The sequence below is a fragment of the Papio anubis genome, chromosome 1 (assembly GCF_008728515.1).
Source record: "Papio anubis isolate 15944 chromosome 1, Panubis1.0, whole genome shotgun sequence".
NCBI lineage: Eukaryota > Metazoa > Chordata > Mammalia > Primates > Cercopithecidae > Papio > Papio anubis.
The window spans coordinates 45215361-45233007 of record NC_044976.1 but is presented as its reverse complement, the minus strand read 5'-3'; the positions used below and the strand labels follow the sequence as shown (position 1 = coordinate 45233007).

Here is a 17647-nt window from a genome sequence, read left to right as displayed (position 1 = left end):
AGTAAAGGTGGACATCCCTCCCCCACCAAGCTGGAGTGTCCCAGGTGGACTTGACTGCTGTGCTGGCAGTGAGAATTTCAGGCCAGTGGATCTTAGCTCGCTGGGTTCTGTGGGGAATCCACTGAGCTAGACCACTTGACTCCCTGGCTTCAGCCTCCTTTCCAGGGGAGTAAATGGTTCTGTCTCACTGGCATTCCAGGCACCACTGGGGTATGAAAAAAAACTCCTGCAACTAGCTTGGTATCTGCCCAAATGGCCACCCAGTTTTGTGCTTGAAACCCAGGGCCTGGGTGACATAGGTACCCTAAGGAATCTCCTGGTCTGCAGGTTGTGAAGACCATGGAAAAAGCATAGTATCTGGGTCAGAATGCACCATTCCTCAAGGCACAGTCCCTCACGGCTTCCCTTGGCTAGGGGAGGGAGTTCCCTGACCCCTTGCACTTCCCGGGTGAGGTGACACCCCACCCTGCTTCAGCTCACCCTTTGTAGGCTACACCCACTGTCTAAACAGTCCCAATGAGATAAGCTGGGTACCTTGCTGGAAATGCAGAAATCACATTTTGCGTTGATCTCACTGGGAGATGCAGACCAGAGCTGTTTATATTCAGCCATCTTGCCAGCCACCAGGTATTTAATTTTATGTGTGGCTATTATAAATGGGATTACTTTTTTATTTCTTTTCCTTTTTTAACTTTTATTTTAAGTTCAGGGGTATATGTGCAGATTTGTTTTATAGGTAAACCCATGTGATGGGGGGTTGTTGTATAGATTATTAATAAGTATAATATTAAGTCTAGCACCCATTAGTTATTTTTCCTGATCCTCTCCCTCCTCCCACTCTCTATTCTCCAGTCGTCCCCAGTGTCTGTTGTTCCCCTCTATGTGTCCATGTGTTCTCAACTTTAAGTTCCCACTTATAAGTGAGCACATGCAGTATTTGGTTTTCTGTTCCTGCATTCATTTGCTAAGGATAATGGCCTCCAGCTCCATCATGTTTCTGCAAAAGACATGATCTCGTTTTTTTTTTTTTTGTTTTTTTTTGGTTTTTTTTTGTTTTTTTTGAGACGGAGTCTCGCGCTGTCGCCCAGGCTGGAGTGCAGTGGCCGGATCTCAGCTCACTGCAAGCTCCGCCTCCCGGGTTCACGCCATTCTCCGGCCTCAGCCTCCCGAGTAGCTGGGACTACAGGCGCTGCCACCTCGCCCGGCTATTTTTTGTATTTCTTAGTAGAGACGGGGTTTCACCGTGTTAGCCCATCTCGGCCTCCCAAAGTGCTGGGATTACAGGCTTGAGCCACCGCGCCCGGCCCATGATCTCGTTTTTTACAGCTGTATAGTATCCCACAGTATATATGTACCACATTTTCTTTATCCAGTCTACCACTGATGGGCATTTAGGTTGATTCCATCTCCTTGCTATTGTGAATAGTGCTGCAATGAACATATGCATGCATGTGTCTTTATGATAGAACAATTTCTATTCCTTTGGGTACATACTCTCAAAAATGTCTTTACCTTCATTTTGAAGGGTATTGTCGCTGGATGTAGAATTCTTGTTTGACTTCTTTTTTTTTTTTCCTTTCAGTTCCTTTAAAGTTATTATCCCATTGTCTTTTGGTCAATGATAAATCAATGATCATTCTTATCTTTATTCCCTTGTATATAATATATGCCTCCTTTTCTGTCTCCTTTTAATGTCTTATCTTTATCGTTTGTCTTTTGGTAAATTGATTACAATGTACTTTGGTATGGTTTTCTGTGTGTATATCCTGTTTAGGATTTGTTGAGCTTCTTGGGACAATTGTTTTTGATCTTCAAGTTTGGAAACTTCGGACTATTATTTCTTTAAATATTTTTCTGCCCTTAGCCTTTCTGAGACCCAGTTACACATATATTAGACCATTTGATAATGTTCTGCAAATACTGAGGCTCTATTCTTTTTGTAAAGTCTTTTTTCTTTCTGTGCTATAGTTTGGATATTTTCTATTGTTATGTCTTCGAGTTCATTGATCTTTTATTCTTTAGTATATAACTGCTATATACATTGTATTGCTATATATACTATATAATCTGCTGTTAAGCTATATGGTGCATTTTTAGTTCAGATACTATACTTTTAAATTCTAGAAGTTCCATTTGATAACTTCCACTTCTTTCCTCATTATGTTCATGTTTTCATTTAAATCTTTTAATGTATATTTAAAACAGTTGCTTCAAAATCTGTGTCTGCTAATTCCATCATTCCTGTCATTTCTGAGTCTATTTCTATAGAGTGATTTTTCTCCTGGCTATATTTTCCTGCTTTTTTACATACCTAATTTTATTGGATGTTGGACATTGTGGATATTCTATTGTTGAGGGTCTGAATTTTTGTTTCCTTCCTTTCAATAATGTTGAATTTTGTTTTGTTTTGGTAGGAGTTAACTTACTTGCTCCTCAGCTTGCTCCTTGTAAGGCTTGTGTTTAAGATTTATTAGGATGGGGCTAGAGTAGACTTTACTCTAGGGCTAGTTTAGCCCTACTACCAATACCCTTTTGAGGCCTCTACTGAATGTTATGGGTGTTCAATAAGTTCTCTTCACTCTTCAGCTGTAATGTGAATGTCTCTCAGCCATGTCTGAACTCTGAAAATTGTTCAGCTTGTAGCTCCCCAGTAGTTTTCATTTGCCCACACTCATTGAGTTTTATTATATGCATGCACAACTCAGTATTTAGACAAAGACTCAAGGGAGACCCCTATACAGATTTCCGGAGCTCTTTTTCTGAGTAGCTTCTTCCTCTCTGGTACTCTTCCCTGCAAATTATAGTGCCACAGAGTTTCCTAATGTCAAGATCTCTATCTTCAACACAAAAAGACCCCTATGATCTACTTGGATTTACCCTCCCTGCTCTGCCCAAAAGTGCCTTCAGACAGAAAGCTAGAGTGATCATCAGGCTCACTTTGCTTGTTTTTCTTCTCTCAGGGATCATAGTTCCATGCTAACTATTGTCCGATGTCTAAATAGTTGTTTCATACACTTATCCAGTTGTCTAGTTATTTATACAGGCCAGAAAGTCGAGTGCCAGTTACTCAGTCATGTTCAGAAGATAAAGTTCCTTTCCTTTGGATCTTTACTCAAATGTTACACAAGAGTTGCAATCATCCCAACAATTCTTCCTGTCCTCCATTCCTGCTTCGTTTTTCTCCATAGTACTCATCATCCAACACTATCTATTTACCTATCTGTCTTACTTACTAACCGTTTCTCTTCATTAGAAGGCAAGGTCCATGCAGGCAGGAATTTTTGTGTATTTTATTCCATGTTTAGCTCCAGCACAAAGGTTAGGTCTTGGGATACAATAAATATATGACAGATGACTGAATGAATAAAGGATCATTACCTTTTGAAAACTTTCCTTCATGCTATTCCTATCTTTTCTGCATCTTGTATCATATTGTTGATCACACTTTGTTCCCCTCTCTCACACACACACTCGCACACACACACAGCAGAAATGGACCTTGTCTGTGTGTCCCCACCATCCAACACGGATTAACATAGGTGAGTTGTGTGCGTGGAAGTTGACCCCATCTAAGAAGCACAGAGTCCAAGAAACCAGCAGAGGGCAGCACAAAGCTGTGCCTCTCTTCGCCTCCCTAGTGCCAGTTTTAAGTAGAGAGGGCCTGGTAGCAGATGGAACTGGAGCTGCAGCTAGACTTAGAAAACAGAGCCAGTGTTATTCCCTCAGAATAGAACTCAGGAGGGCCCAGGCAGCCTTCTCTAGGGGGTCTCTCACACGGCCTTGCTGACTCAGCATGTCCCACTGTGTATTCCATCCACAAACACCCAGCCTTGATAGTGGGAGCACAGGCCCACGAGCACACACATGCACATGCACACAGACCCCTCCTCAGTCAGAAGAGCCCTGCCTTCACGATCCAATCACCTTCTCTCCCAGCCTGTGCTGTTTCGGTTTTCTAGTTCAAATGGATTCCTCAGAGGTTCCATTCCCAGCCTCCCCGTCCACTCAGTGCACTTAGCAATTCCCCTGAAGCCTTTTAATGCTCACCATTTAAATTTAATTCTTACCACAGGAACTACCAGGAGGTCAGCACTGTTAGATCCAATTTACAGATGAGGAACAGACTCAGAGAGGAAAAGGAACTGGCCTAAGGTCACAGAGCTAGCGAGTGGAGAGGCTCAGATTCAAACCCAGGGGTGCTGGCCTCGGGCTCCCTTCATGGCCAGCTGCAGCCTCCATTCCAGCTCAAGCCCCAGGGGAAAGGACAGGAGTGGAGCCATGGGCAGGAGGGTGGGAGGTCACAGTACAGATTCTTTACTCCCAGGATTATTATTATCACCCTAAAATAAAGCTAGTTGCTCCAGGCTTGCTTCTCCTCCCCCCACCCCGCCCCCACTATAAACCTTTCTATGACATTTACAGGGTGGGGGGCATGGAGAGTAGGGGGAAACAGCATTGCCTGCTTCCTGGGAACTCTTAAAGGGCAGAATCTGAGTATTACTGGTGTTGTCCAGGACCTCACACACAGTAGGGGCTCACCCAGGGCAGGTTTGATGGATGGATGGGTAAATAGGATCATCGAGATGAAGGGCAATGCCTGCGAACTCTTTAGAGTCTTTAGAGTCTCATCTTTTAATTCAGTAAACAGCTCGAGAAGATTCCCATCCCTCCCCCAGCACTGAGCCCTGTTTTGGATGCTAAAGACACATAGATGGGGAAACTGAGGCCACTACTTGGCAGAGACACAAAAGTTTGCAGCGATTCAGAGGAGGATGTGCCTGGAATAGAAGGAGAATCTCAGCAGGGGCAGTCCTCACTCCTGCCCACAATAATGCTGTGAACCTATTGCTGCTTCCGGCTGTTCAGGACCCACCAGCAGAGAAGCCATTGTTTAGCTTGTTGCTTGGCCTGTTTCCTACCACCCAATCCTTCCCCTTCCCATTGTCCTTAGGCCCCTCATCAGGGTACAGGATGCAGCTGCCGGCACAGCAGCAAAAAGAATGGGAAGGGGCTGGGAGAAGTAGATGAGGCCATCCCAGGAGAGTTGAGAGGCTTCAGCTGGTGGTCCCTTTCAGAAGAGCTGCTGACAAAGGCCCCAGGCAGCGGGCTCTGCCAGCATGGCACTGGGCACTGGGTGCAGAACTCAGGCTTCAGAGGCAGAGAGATCCCGATTCAAGCCCCAGTATCTGCCACTGACATACTGTGTGTCCCTGGGCAAGCCTCCTTGCTCAGAAGGAATCTGAGCAACAGTTTCCTTCTTGGTTAGAGGAAGAATAAGATGCTTGCTTAGTGAAGAATGACTTACTGAATTGAGGAGTAACACAAAAATGCATGATACCTAAATATTTTTAAATGTTCATTTCTGTTCCTTCCCCCTACCTCAGCCATAGCAAAGTATCAAAAAAGATTATGTCAAAGAGGGCTCTTGTGACAAGTAGAAGCAGTGCTTTCTCTTAAATAAATGAAGACGTTTTCCCACAACTGGGTTATCTGAAAAATCACATTGAATAAATCTATAATAAGTCCCATTTAGTAATTTACAATCACATTAATGGAACAGCTAACGTTTATTGAGTACTTACTATGTGTCAGACACATCGCTTCTGCACAGATACTCTGTGAGTTAAGTACTGTAGGGTTAATTTCATGGGTGTATGACCAGAGCAGCTGCACAGGGCCCCCCACTCAGAAGGGTGCCCTATACTTGGGGTTTAATTTTCTGTGGTCACCACCTTGAAATTCTTAATCATTCTATCTTTTAATTTGTGTCTTATAAGTAAAGTTGGGTGGAGCACTGGAGCACACCCTGGGTATTTGGAGCCTCGGTTCATACATGGTCCTGCCTCCTGTCACCTCCCCACCTCCTCCTCCCTGGGATGGATTCTCAGCTGTCTGTTCCCCCTACGCACCCCACATGCCTATCGCCACCACAACTCTATCCCAGGCAGGGGCCTGGGTGTCGGCACAGGGAGAGGAAGAGAGAGTTTGCATGCCAAGTCATGAAACAGGCCTCTTGCCTGTCTCATATGAGGGTCTACACTCACCTTGTATCACCAGACCTAAGGGAATACAACATTAAATAGTGAATAATAAACAGCATGACAGATTGAGAGAGACAGCAGAGACAGAAAAGGAACCCTGCATTTGCATTTGCATTTGCATTTGCATTGGTCCTCATAAATTATGTAGCCAGTCCTGGGTACTATGATTGCCTCCATTTCACTGAGGTGGCAATCATAGTGGACACTGAGGCTCAGAGAGGCTCAGTAGTTTGTCCAGGATCACACAGCTGCCAAGTGGCAATGTTCAGACACAGACTTAGATCCCAGGTAAGAGAGGACTCCAAGATCTTAAAGAGCTTTCAGCCCAGGAATTAGGAGAGCTGGATCCAATTTTTGACCATGACCTCGGCAAGTTTGCCCCTACTCTGTGCCTCAGCTTACCCAAGTGAAAGCACTCTATTGAGTCTTCCAAAGTAGCACAGGGTCTCAAAATTTGACTTTGCCAGTTACATGGGCTGTGATTTTGAGCACAGGGAAATCATCTTTGCCTACCTTCCCCATAGAGTTGCCAGGAGCATTCAACAGACACATACCCACTCTGCATGACACTTCACAGCATATAAAGCACACTCATGCTACTCCCTGCTGCAAATAACATGAAGCAGAAGGCTGGGCTAGGAATATTATCATCCCCATATCACAGACAGAAACTTTGAAGCACCAGAACTCTAAAGTGACTTCCCCAAACTCAATGCATTTCAGGCAAGTTTTGAATAGGTTAATAGGACTCCCCAGGATCATAATATGAACATCCCCAAAGGAGAAGATGGATCACAACCTTGTGAGTCATGGTGTGGGAGGGCAGCAGGAGCCCCTACTCTGAGAGGGGTGGCTTAATCCCTGGCCTTGACAGTCCCAGGTCTGAGGAAGGAGGCCAGAGAGGTATCCAAGAGCTCCTGAAGGAAACGAAACACCTGGCCAGTAACTTTCAAAGGGTGACAGTATCCTGTGTGATGTCTACCCAACATAGGAGGGGTGTTATCTACAGATCATAAACAAACAGGCAGACAGAAGGACCAAGAGGCAGATCCAGCAGAAGCATCCCCCTGTTTGTCAATTCTACTTCTGCAGCCTCCCCACCCATGACCAGCCCACTGACCAGTCCTGGGAGAAATCTCCACCTGCAGAGTGCACAGGTTCTGGCTGACCAGAAGTCCCTGAAGCTGGGGTGGTGTGTCCTCAGCCCTGCCCTACTCCCCTGGGTTCCTCAGTCCCTGGTTCCCTGGGAACCTGTATCATCTACAACAAAGGAGGGCTACCCTATCCTTGGGCCAGCCACCTCTCCTGCCTGGGGCTTCTGATGACCGCAGGATGTGTTTCAGAAATGGTTCTTGAAGTCAAGAGCCTCACCTGTCTATCCCCAGTCCTTCAGGGAAGCACTAGTGAAGAATTCTCCAATAAAATTTTCTATGGTGGTGGAATTGTACTACTCCTTGCTGCCTGGTAGCCACTTGCCACATATGGCTACTGGACACAGGGGCCAATGATACTGAGGAACTAATTTAAAATTTGTATTTTGTTTTAATTATGTTAAATGGAGATTTAAATTATTATATGTGGCCAGTGGCTACTGTATTGGACAATGCAGCTCTAGAAACAAAAGGGGACAATACACCATGACTTGGGGCTTCAAAAACACTTTCACAGTCATCTCATCGTCCTGTGAAATAGGTGTTTATCCCATTTTACAGAGGAGAACACTGAAGCTCAGAGAAACTAAATGGCTTCCATGCTGATGGAGCCAGGAAGAAGTAGAGACATGACTGAGTCCCAGGTTTCTTGATTTGGATTCCAAAATTCCACTCATACCTCTTTGCAACACTGCCCACTTACGTACTCATCACATATCTATTGGGTCATTGTTATTTAGGAGCATACTTCTGGGCTAGACACTTAAAAACAAATCAGATACAGGCCCAGGCTTTGCAAGAATCCTTAAACAAAAGCAGTGTACTTGCCACAATAAGAATATAGGCATAAAAATTACCTTAAGTGACTTTCTTCCAAGTAGCTCAAAGCACTTTGCTTTAAATTCCATTTATATCTGATGACTTCCCAATTGATATTTCAGGCCCCAACCTGTGCCCAGAGAACTCTCAATGGGTATACCAAACAGCCTCCATTTGAATATTGAATTGGCTTCTCAAACTTATCCCAAACCTGCTCTTCCCCATCTCAATAAATAACAATTCCCTGCTTCCAGTGTTTCCACCTCCAAACCCTGTCTTCTCTTCACACCTTTCATCTAATCTATCAGCAAAAATTGTCAGTTCTGTCTTCAGGAAGCATCCAGAATGCTCTCCATCTCTGCTACTGCCTCTCTAATCTATCAGCATCATCTCTAGCTGGACTGTAACAAACTGCTCTCCTGTGTTCCTCACTCTCCCCTCCTTTTTTCTACAAAGTAGCCAGAGTGATTTTTTTTCTTCTTTTTATTTTTATTTTATTTTATTTTATTTTTTTGACACGGAGTCTCGCTCTGTCGCCAGACTGAAGTGCAGTGGCGCAATCTCGGCTCGTTGCAACCTCCGCCTCCCAATTAGCTGGGATTAAAAACGCACACCACCACGCCCAGCTAATTTTTGTATTTTCAGTAGAGACAGGGTTTCACCATATTGGCCAGGATGGTCTCCATCCCCTGACCTCACGATCTGCCCGCCTCAGCCTCCCAAAATGCTGGGATTACAGGCGTGAGCCACCACGCCCGGCCCAGAGTGATTTTTTTTTTAACGGAAAAGCCAGAGTATACCACCTCTTAGCTTAAAGCCCCCAGTGCTTTCCCAAAGTCCTTTCAGTGATCCATAAGGCCCTAAAGCTTTGGCCTCTCATGCCTCTCTGACCTCATTTCCTATCACTCTGTTCCTTGCTCTTCTGGTCCAGCCACAACAGGTCTTCCTGGTCACTCCTTCCTGCAAACACTGCACAGCTCACTCCCTCACCTCCTCTGATAATCTCGCTGAATGTTCCCTTTTCACAGAGGCACTCCCCATCACCTGACCGTGTTTCAATTTTCCTAATAACACTTATAACCTCCTGACATTTAACATGCTTGCCTATTGTTGCTCTCCTCCCACTAGAGTATAAATAAACTGCAGGAATAGATTGGCAGAAAAGATACAGGATGCTCAGCTAAACTTGCATTTCACATACACAATGAATAATTTTTTAGTATGAGGATGTCCTAGATGTTGCATGGGATGTCTTAACGCTAAAAAATTGTTTGCTGTTTATCTGAAATTCAAACTTTACTGGGTGTCCTACATTTTCATTTGCTAAATCTGGCAACCCTACACAGGAAGACAAGGACCCTGGTTATTTTGTTCATGGCTGTATCCCCAGCGCTAGAACAGCTCCTGACACGTAGTAAGTAAGCCCTCAATAAATATTTATTGACTGAATGAATGTGTTCATTAATCTGAAACGCGCCTGAACTTTTAATAGCCTGTGTGAGAGTCAGAGGGGCGGAGCCTTCAGACTTGGTTAGTCCAGTTCATAACTGGGTGCCTGGGCGGCTGATAAACTTTCCAGGTAGGTCGAGCAGCTGGGTACTTTGCCTGCCCCGCCCGCGCTCCGCAGGATGCAGAACTCCACACGGCGAAAGATGAGCAGCAGGTCCCGGAAGCCCTCCTGAGGGTGGGACCACCCTAACCGGCGGGTGGGACCCAGCCCCAGCCCCAGCCGGGGCAGGGCCCCTTTAACGCCCCACCTCTCCGCCACGACTTTCGCCCCGGCGTGACGTCACCCAGGCGGGCGACCAATGGGAGCACGGCTTACTGGCAGGCGGCGCCGGCGGCCGCTGCCAAAGGGGAAGTGATCTGGGGCTGGAGCGATGGCCCGGGTCTGGAGCCCGCGGCCGCCGCCGCCGCCGCCGCCGCCACCAACACCAACAACAACGTGTCGGGAGCAGCCGCGGCCGAAGCCGGAGCAGGGGCCGGAGTCGCGGCTGGAGTGGGGCCTCCGCGTGTGAGTGGCCGAGAGTTGCCCGTGCCGGAGACCTCAAACTACGGGCGGGAGCGCTTTCTGTCGGCCAAGCTGCCGTCGCCCGCGGCACCGTGTCCCCAAGGCCCAGACAGCGGGGCGGGGGTCTAGCAGGCGCGGGACTGGCTTCTCTCAGGCCGACCCTTCGAGCCGGGATCCGGATCTTCCTCGGCCTCGGGCCTCCTTCACGTTCAGGACGGAGGCCGGAGAACGGTGATCATCACACACCCCAGCCGGCTTCTTGGGCCGGGCATTTTCTCTGCGGCCAAGCAGTGTTGGGATTGTAACTGCTGGGAGCCGCCTCCTGCCGCCACCTGTCCTGCCAGGAAGGGACTGACGCGTTCCCACGTTCTTGCTCTGCACCTCCCCGCTCTCTTCCCATTCAAGAACAAGTTTCTCTTCCCTCTTCGTTGGAAATCCTCCCCCGGAGGTACAAAACACCTATTTTAAGCGTGCCCTTCCTCAGCTCCTGGAGCACTCTTAGAAGTATTGCCTACTTATCCGGGCTGAGAATCCTTCGTTTTTGACTTGGCTTTTTTTCGCCATTTGGAAGATAGATAAAGGCCCCTTTCCACCCTCTACTAACACTCTGCGCCCAAGGCCTTATCCTTTGGGGTCACCAGCTCCTTGGCCATTTCTATGTGATTTCCCCCACCCATCTGAGTTCCAGTTTCCTCTGGGCTCCAATCTCCAGTCCCTGGCGGATCTGGTCAGTCCCACCCCTAGGTGGGAGTGACCAGGGGGCTCTGGCCCAGGATCTCCAACCCTGGAAGGCAGCTCCAAGGCAGGAAGAGAATTGGGCGTCGGGTACGAACCTGGCAGCTCAGGAGTCGGGGCTCCACTTACCCCACACAAAAAGATGAAAAAGCGCAAAGAGCTCAATGCACTGATTGGTTTGGCTGGGGACAGCCGGAGAAAGAAGCCCAAGAAGGGCCCAAGCAGTCACCGCCTGCTTCGCACTGAGCCTCCCGACTCAGACTCTGAGTCCAGCTCCGAAGAGGAAGAGGAATTCGGTGTGGTTGGAAATCGCTCTCGCTTTGCCAAGTGAGTAGTGGTGAAAGGTGGAATGGGAAGAAGGCATCTCCTTGCACTACCAAGGGGCCACATTGACAGGAAGGAGAAAGGAATTCCTTAGGAAGAAAAAAAGGGTGTAGACCTTGGAAGTCAAAGAGGGAAAAACGGTTTTAGGGAAAAGGTAAGTTCAGATCCTGAATGAAGAATAAGTTAGAGACCTGTCTTTAGGTGTAGAAAGAAAATCTCCAAATCTGAGGTGGAAATATGGACTTGGGAGAATGTGCCAAGAGCCCAGGGAGTCCTAAAGAAGCGAAGAATGGAGACAGAGGAGCAGAGAAGCTTTGGAGACTAGACCTTTTGAAACAGTGTAGAACAAAGGAGAAACGGAGACTTTAAGACTGCAAATTATTTCGTTTTTGCACTCTTGATGATTCTGAATATTGGTGATGGGGAAATATGGTGAGAGATATAGTAGGAAGTAGGAGCCTTGAGAGTAGGTGGGGTGGGGGGGCAAAAGAAGAGGCATCATTTTCCCTAGTCATTCATAGGTGTAGAGACCACCAGGCAAATCAAGTAGTAAGATTTGAGGACACTGGGAATGGGGCTCAGGGTGGGAAAGGACCAAAGGGAACTTTAAAAACGCCCTTGGACTCTCTGGGCGCACACTAAAAGAAAAGAGGATTCTGCTGAAGATGTGGAAACAATGGCTAGGCAGAAGGTCAGGGTGCTGACATTGAGTGGTTGGTTGGTTTAAAATGTCTTGTTTTGTTAAAGGAAGAGTTTGATTTCTAATGAGCTTTGTCAACTTAGGCTGTTAAGGGCAATCCTGGGTTTGGGTTATGAAGGTCTGATGAAGTGTTACCTTCATCAGAAGATACCTGGAGTAGTTACCCTGCTAAGTTAGTTTAGACCTTGAAAGTTGGTTGATGTTTTGTGTGAAATCTAGCCCCTTCTGTGTTTCCTTACTTCTGAGCCAATAAGCTAGAATACACCAGGTGTCCACTTAAAACTACAGATCCTGTTTCTTTCATTTCTTTTGCAGTAAAACTTGCTCAAAAGTTTATAAAGTTTCAGGAAACTGAAACAAGATTCCCTGGAGTGAGTGAGTATGCATTTGAGAGAGAGAAATCAATAGGCAAATTACAGCACAGAGATGGAATTGCAGAGAAACATTGATCTTTACACTTTTGTGACCTGAGCTTGTATTCAAAGACCTCTCTCCTGATGATGACAGCTGCAGTGCCTTTACGATCTTCCTTTTACCTGCAGGAGCTCCCTCTGTTTTATGTGACGTTTGAAACTTTTGTACCCAGTAGATGAACCCTTAATAGTTCGTATTATTTATTCATTTAAGTGCTTTACCCTACCTTCCCTGGTTAATTCACTGGTTATTCATTTAGAGGAGATAATTGCATGGCAAAACGTGTACTATTTCTAATGAAGCTATACCCCATAATCACTTCTGTACTCATGGTTGAATTTGTTCTCTTGAGCAGGGGAGACTATTTACGATGCTGCAAGATCTGTTATCCACTCTGTGGTTTTGTCATCCTTGCTGCCTGTGTTGTGGCCTGTGTTGGCTTGGTGTGGATGCAGGTTGCTCTCAAGGAGGATCTGGATGCCCTCAAGGAAAAATTTCGAACAAGTAAGTGGTTACTCCTTTTTTTTTTTTTTTTCTTTTTTTGAGACAGGGTCTTGCTCTGTTGCCCAGGCTGGAATACAGTGGTGCAATCTCGGCTCACTGCAACATCTGCCACCCGGGTTCAAGTGATTCTTGTGGTCAGCCTTCTGAGTAACTGGGATTACAGGTGTATGCCACCACGCCCAGCTAATTGTTTTGTATTTTTAGTAGAGACAGAGTTTCACCATGTTGGCCAGGCTGGTCTCAAACTCCTGACCTCAGTTGGTCCACCCACCTCGGCCTCCCAAAGTGCTAGGATTACAGGCGTGAGCCACCGCGCCCGGCAGTGGTCACTCTCTTCAGGGTGTAATCTTGGACTCCTTTCCAGGTTCTGGGACAAAGTCAGCCATGCTGAACGAAGAGTTTTGCTCATTCTAGTGAAGCAATTATACATTCCTCTCAGTATTTTTATACTGTTTTTGAGCTGTCTGCTTGAATGTTGTAACACTTATTTGTTTTTAAACTCACAAATAAAAGGCAGTGCTTATGCACCAGCAGGAGAAGTAATATCTGAAATAATGACATTGCAGTAAATGCTTAGTGTGCAGAAGGCAAGAGACTCCTACCCCTAGGATAGGAGTCTAGAACTTCGTGTAACCTCTACTTATAGCTTGCATCTCCCCGAGTATAAAGTGACAATGACAACACTGAGCTATTCCTTCTACCTCACAGGGCCATTTGAGAAAGAATGTGGGAGCATCTGTCAAACGATTGCCTCTTTAGAAAGACCAAATAAGAGCATAGGAATGGGCAATAATAAGAGTAGCTAACATCTGTGGAAGGCCTACTGTGTGCCAAGTCTCATATCATTTTCTTTACAAAATAATCCTGTGAGATGGCTATTATTTTTATTATCTTGTGCTCTTGGAAGGATTAAGTAATTTGTTCAGTGATTAAGTATGAAAGAGCTGAGCATCCTCTTGCCCCTTGCCGCCCAACTTCACATTTATAACACTACTATCTGCACCACTGTTCCCGGTGGCCTTGTAAACCTACGCACATTTATTCAAGGGCCTACAAATCTCTTGGATATCAACTTGGTCAGTAATCTAAAAGAAGTTTAGTAGAAGAAACAGGAAGAACTGGTTTTCTGCACACTTACCAGTTTTCAAGCTTAGAGCAAGGACTGATAGATTTCTCTCCTTAGCTGTACTTATACTAGTAACATGATCTGTTTCAAGAAAAAAAATTTAAATACCATTAATGAGTGTTATCATTTTAAAGTTTTAGGAAACTTGCCCTAATTTACATATTCATGAAGGGCTTACAACAACCATACATACTTTGAACACTATCCAACTGTCAGAAATGTTTATCTCATGAATGAGTTTTAAAGTTTAAGGAGGTTTTCAAGTCACAGAGTTTTGCATATTCTAAATTGTAAAGTTGTATTTTACACATCCAAATTACTTTTTCATTTCTTTTCTTTTTTTTTTTTTTTTTTTTTTTGAGATAAGGTCTTGCCCTATCACCCAAGCTGGAGTGCAGTAGCATCTGGCTTATTGCAGCCTTGACCTCATGGACTCAAGCAGTCCTCCCGCGTCAGCACCCCACACCCCCAACCCCAGAAGCTGAAACTACAAGCACGCGCCACCCTCTGCTAATTTTCGTATGTTTGTAAAAGACAGGGTTTTGCTATGTTGCCCAGACTGGTCTCAAACTCCTGGGCTCAAGTGATCTGCCTGCCTCAGCCTCCCGAAGTGCTGGAATTACAACTGTGAGCCACTGTGCTCGGCCCAAATTACTTTTTCCAAAAGGTACGTTGGCACAGTAGCTTTGACTGGATTTGACAGATTTTTTTTTTTTTTTTTTAGCAACACTGAAATTTTTGGCTCTAGGTTTCAAGGGTTAATCTTCTAAGCAAAGGCACCAGTTTCAACTTAATCACAAATACCCTAACCTTAATAGCATGAGCACACCAGGAAACTGACCACAAGGCTTTCTCAAGGTCATAAAGAAATCTGGCTCCAGAACTGCAGTTCTTACCTTCCAGCTTAAGCCTAGAAGATTACAATATCCTCACTTTCCCATCTGAAGCCTAGAAGATTACCATATCCCAACTTCTGTTGGCTGCCTACAGTTACTCAAGTTTTGAACCCAGCCTAAGAACAGCTAATTTTTAGTGTGTTAATGATATTTCTAGAGATGTTGCTTTGAAACAAACAAACAAAAGTTAAAATACTAACTTTGGTTTTCTTCTGAGTTTCTGATTCTGGGGATGGGGATTCGGTATGCCACAATTCTCTGCCAGAATCCTAACCTGGATTACCAATTTTTGGAGTATGGTATAAGAAACAATGAGATATGTACCCCATAGTTATTTTTCTTCCTTTATAGTTGTCCTTGCAATATTCCACTGTGTCTCTAAGGCCAATTTTTTCTTTGTATGTAGGTAGTAAGCATAACTTGGAAACTAGGTTCTCAGAAACAGTGTTCAACCATAAATAACCACCGAAGTCATCTGTCTGTGCCATCATCTCTCTGTAGCTAGTTAATTGGGTCTCCTAACTACAGCCTTGTAGTGAGTTAGGCTTGTAGTTGAGCTATAGGCTTGTGCTGTAGCTTGTTTTGATCACATATAGCAATTATTTATTTATATATTTCAAAACAGTGCTCAATTCACGCATCCAGGGATTCCTTTTTCTGACTGCTCTGCACCTGAGTTTATGGGATACTTATGTAATTTATAGGGTTAGCTGAGCTTTTCAGGTAATTTCTTTGGGAATGCAAACAAAGTACTACATTTTAAAAATAGACCAGGTACATATAATAGACCTGGCAGTCAGTCAACAAATATTTATTGAACACTTGTTAATACCAATCCCTGGAAATATTATACTGTCTTCAGGAGATGTCAAGAATTATACCCTGGACTGCAGACCCTGCTTTCTACCACTGAGCCACATTCTCCTAGGACCCTGACAACATTTGTCAGCAAGCTGAATGAAGCACATTTGGAATTGTCAGTCCAGCTGCTTTGTTGGCTTTGATTTGCTACAATAGAAATGCCAGCACCTGCAATGTCTTCCTGACATTGCAAAACAGGACTTCCTGAGGGCGGGTAGGGGATGGGGTATAGTCAGTCCATAGGCTAAACCATTGTAGGCTACTTGAGAGTTTTTTTGTGATAACCAGTATCTTGACTAAATGGAACCAATCTTGTTAGGTTTAAATAATCTTTCTTTGAATTATGCTTCTTTTTTTTTTTTTTTTGGTTGGTTGGTTGTTTTTGAGGTGGAGTTTTGCTCTTGTCACCAAGACTGGAGTGCAATGGCACGATCTCGGCTCACTACAACTTCTGCCTCCCAGGTTCAAGTGATTCTCCTGCCACAGCCTCCCGAGTAGTTGGGATTACAGGCACATGCCACCACACACAGCTAATTTTTTTTTAGTAGAGACAGGGTTTCACCTTGTTGGCCAGGCTGGTCTCGAAACTCCTGACCTCAGGTAATTCACTCATCTCAGCCTCCCAAAGTGCTGGGATTACAGGCCTGAGCCACCACACCCTGCCTAAATATATTTTTTAAGGTTAATTTTTTTTTCTTGTTTTTCAAGAAGACAGTGGGATTCACGAATTTGGATAAGACCACCTGCTTGTCTGGCTTTAATACCTTTTTGAGAAATCCAGAACTTCTTGATTTTATTTCTATAAATTTTCCAAGACACTTGCAAGGAAAGGAAGAAGGATTACTAAAATACCTGAAATAGAAAGCAAAGCAGATAGGTTTTTTCTTTTTTTTTTTTTTTTTTTTTCAGTCAAAGAGAAACTTGATCCTTAAGCTAAAAGTACTGACTGGCCCTGAAACTCTTAGCTCAGTGCTCTTTTTTCCAAAATCAGATACTTCAAAAGACCTCCACAGTTAGGAAGATTCTATTCTCAACCATCCTTTTCTGTCACTCAATTATGGAACACCTGAATAAATGAAAAGAAATTTGAAAGAGTATAAATAAATGTGGAAAGTGTAAATAAATCAGGCACCTCCTTTTCTGTCCATACAGACAAAGTAGTGACTTGGTCATTTAGCGCAGAACTTAAAAATGGTCTTGTGCTAACGAGGGCATTAGGAGATATAGGTATCTGTGACCTCTAAAGTATAGTAGAAAAAGTACTGGTCCTAGGAGCAGCAGGTTTGACTTTTTGAATTCTGGCTTTGCAAAACTAGCTGTAAAACTTAGACAAGTCACTTATGGGCCTTCATTTTCTCATCTATAAAATATAGAGATGTATTTGTGCTACCAAAGCACTTTGGGCATTCCTCTGTCATAACATCAGTCACACTGTATAGTAATTCTGTGACCATGCCTGGCTCCCCACTAGACTGAGAGCTTCAGGGTCTTTTGTATATACTGGTACCCATGCAGGGCTGGGCACATGGTGGGGGCTTAATAGCAAGTTGTTGAATAATTAATACATAAAAGTTTATTGCAAACTGGAAAGACATTGTATAACTATAAAATATAGTTTATTTTATATTTAATCCTGTCAACATTATGTTTACTATTTGGTATATGTTGACATTTTTCCATTTCCTCATCTTAAAGATTAGGGAATCAAAAGAACTAGGTACATTATTTTGAGCATTAACATACAAAATTTTAAATTATTTGCTTCCTATCTTGGAAAAACATGAATTAGTAGTCATAAGTTATTTGTTTGCTACACTTCCTCCCATGTATGTAATAAACGTACCTCTACTTGGCTTGTCTCTCCTAAAAAGCTCCAAACCAGATAATCATTGTGATCCCCTCTTGGCTCATACAATCCTCAGGATCCAGAATATTTTCAGGGCTGGTCAGCTTTATATGTTTATTAGTTAATAATTGTAACCCAGGTTATTTATGTATTTGTCTATTTCCTCTTCCACTCCTGCCTCCTAGTTCGTGCATATAGACTGCAGGAAAGAGAGACTTC

The 17647-nt window shown here is 44.4% G+C and overlaps 1 protein-coding gene across 4 annotated transcripts in view; it reads left to right on the top strand.

Moving 5' to 3' along the window:
* The first annotated feature begins 9833 nt into the window (after positions 1-9833).
* Positions 9834-17647, top strand: part of EFCAB14 (EF-hand calcium binding domain 14) — a 42489-nt gene continuing 34675 nt past the window's right edge. For 3 of the 4 annotated variants that reach the window (XM_021941218.1, XM_021941208.1, XM_021941203.1), the window contains exons 1-2: positions 9834-11084; positions 12551-12699. In XM_021941218.1, coding sequence (XP_021796910.1) covers positions 10900-11084; positions 12551-12699 — 334 coding nt within the window. In that variant the 5' untranslated portion in view covers positions 9834-10899. Of the gene's footprint in view, positions 11085-11113; positions 11236-12550; positions 12700-17647 lie in introns of those variants that run through there. The other variant, XM_021941214.2, reaches the window with a different exon arrangement.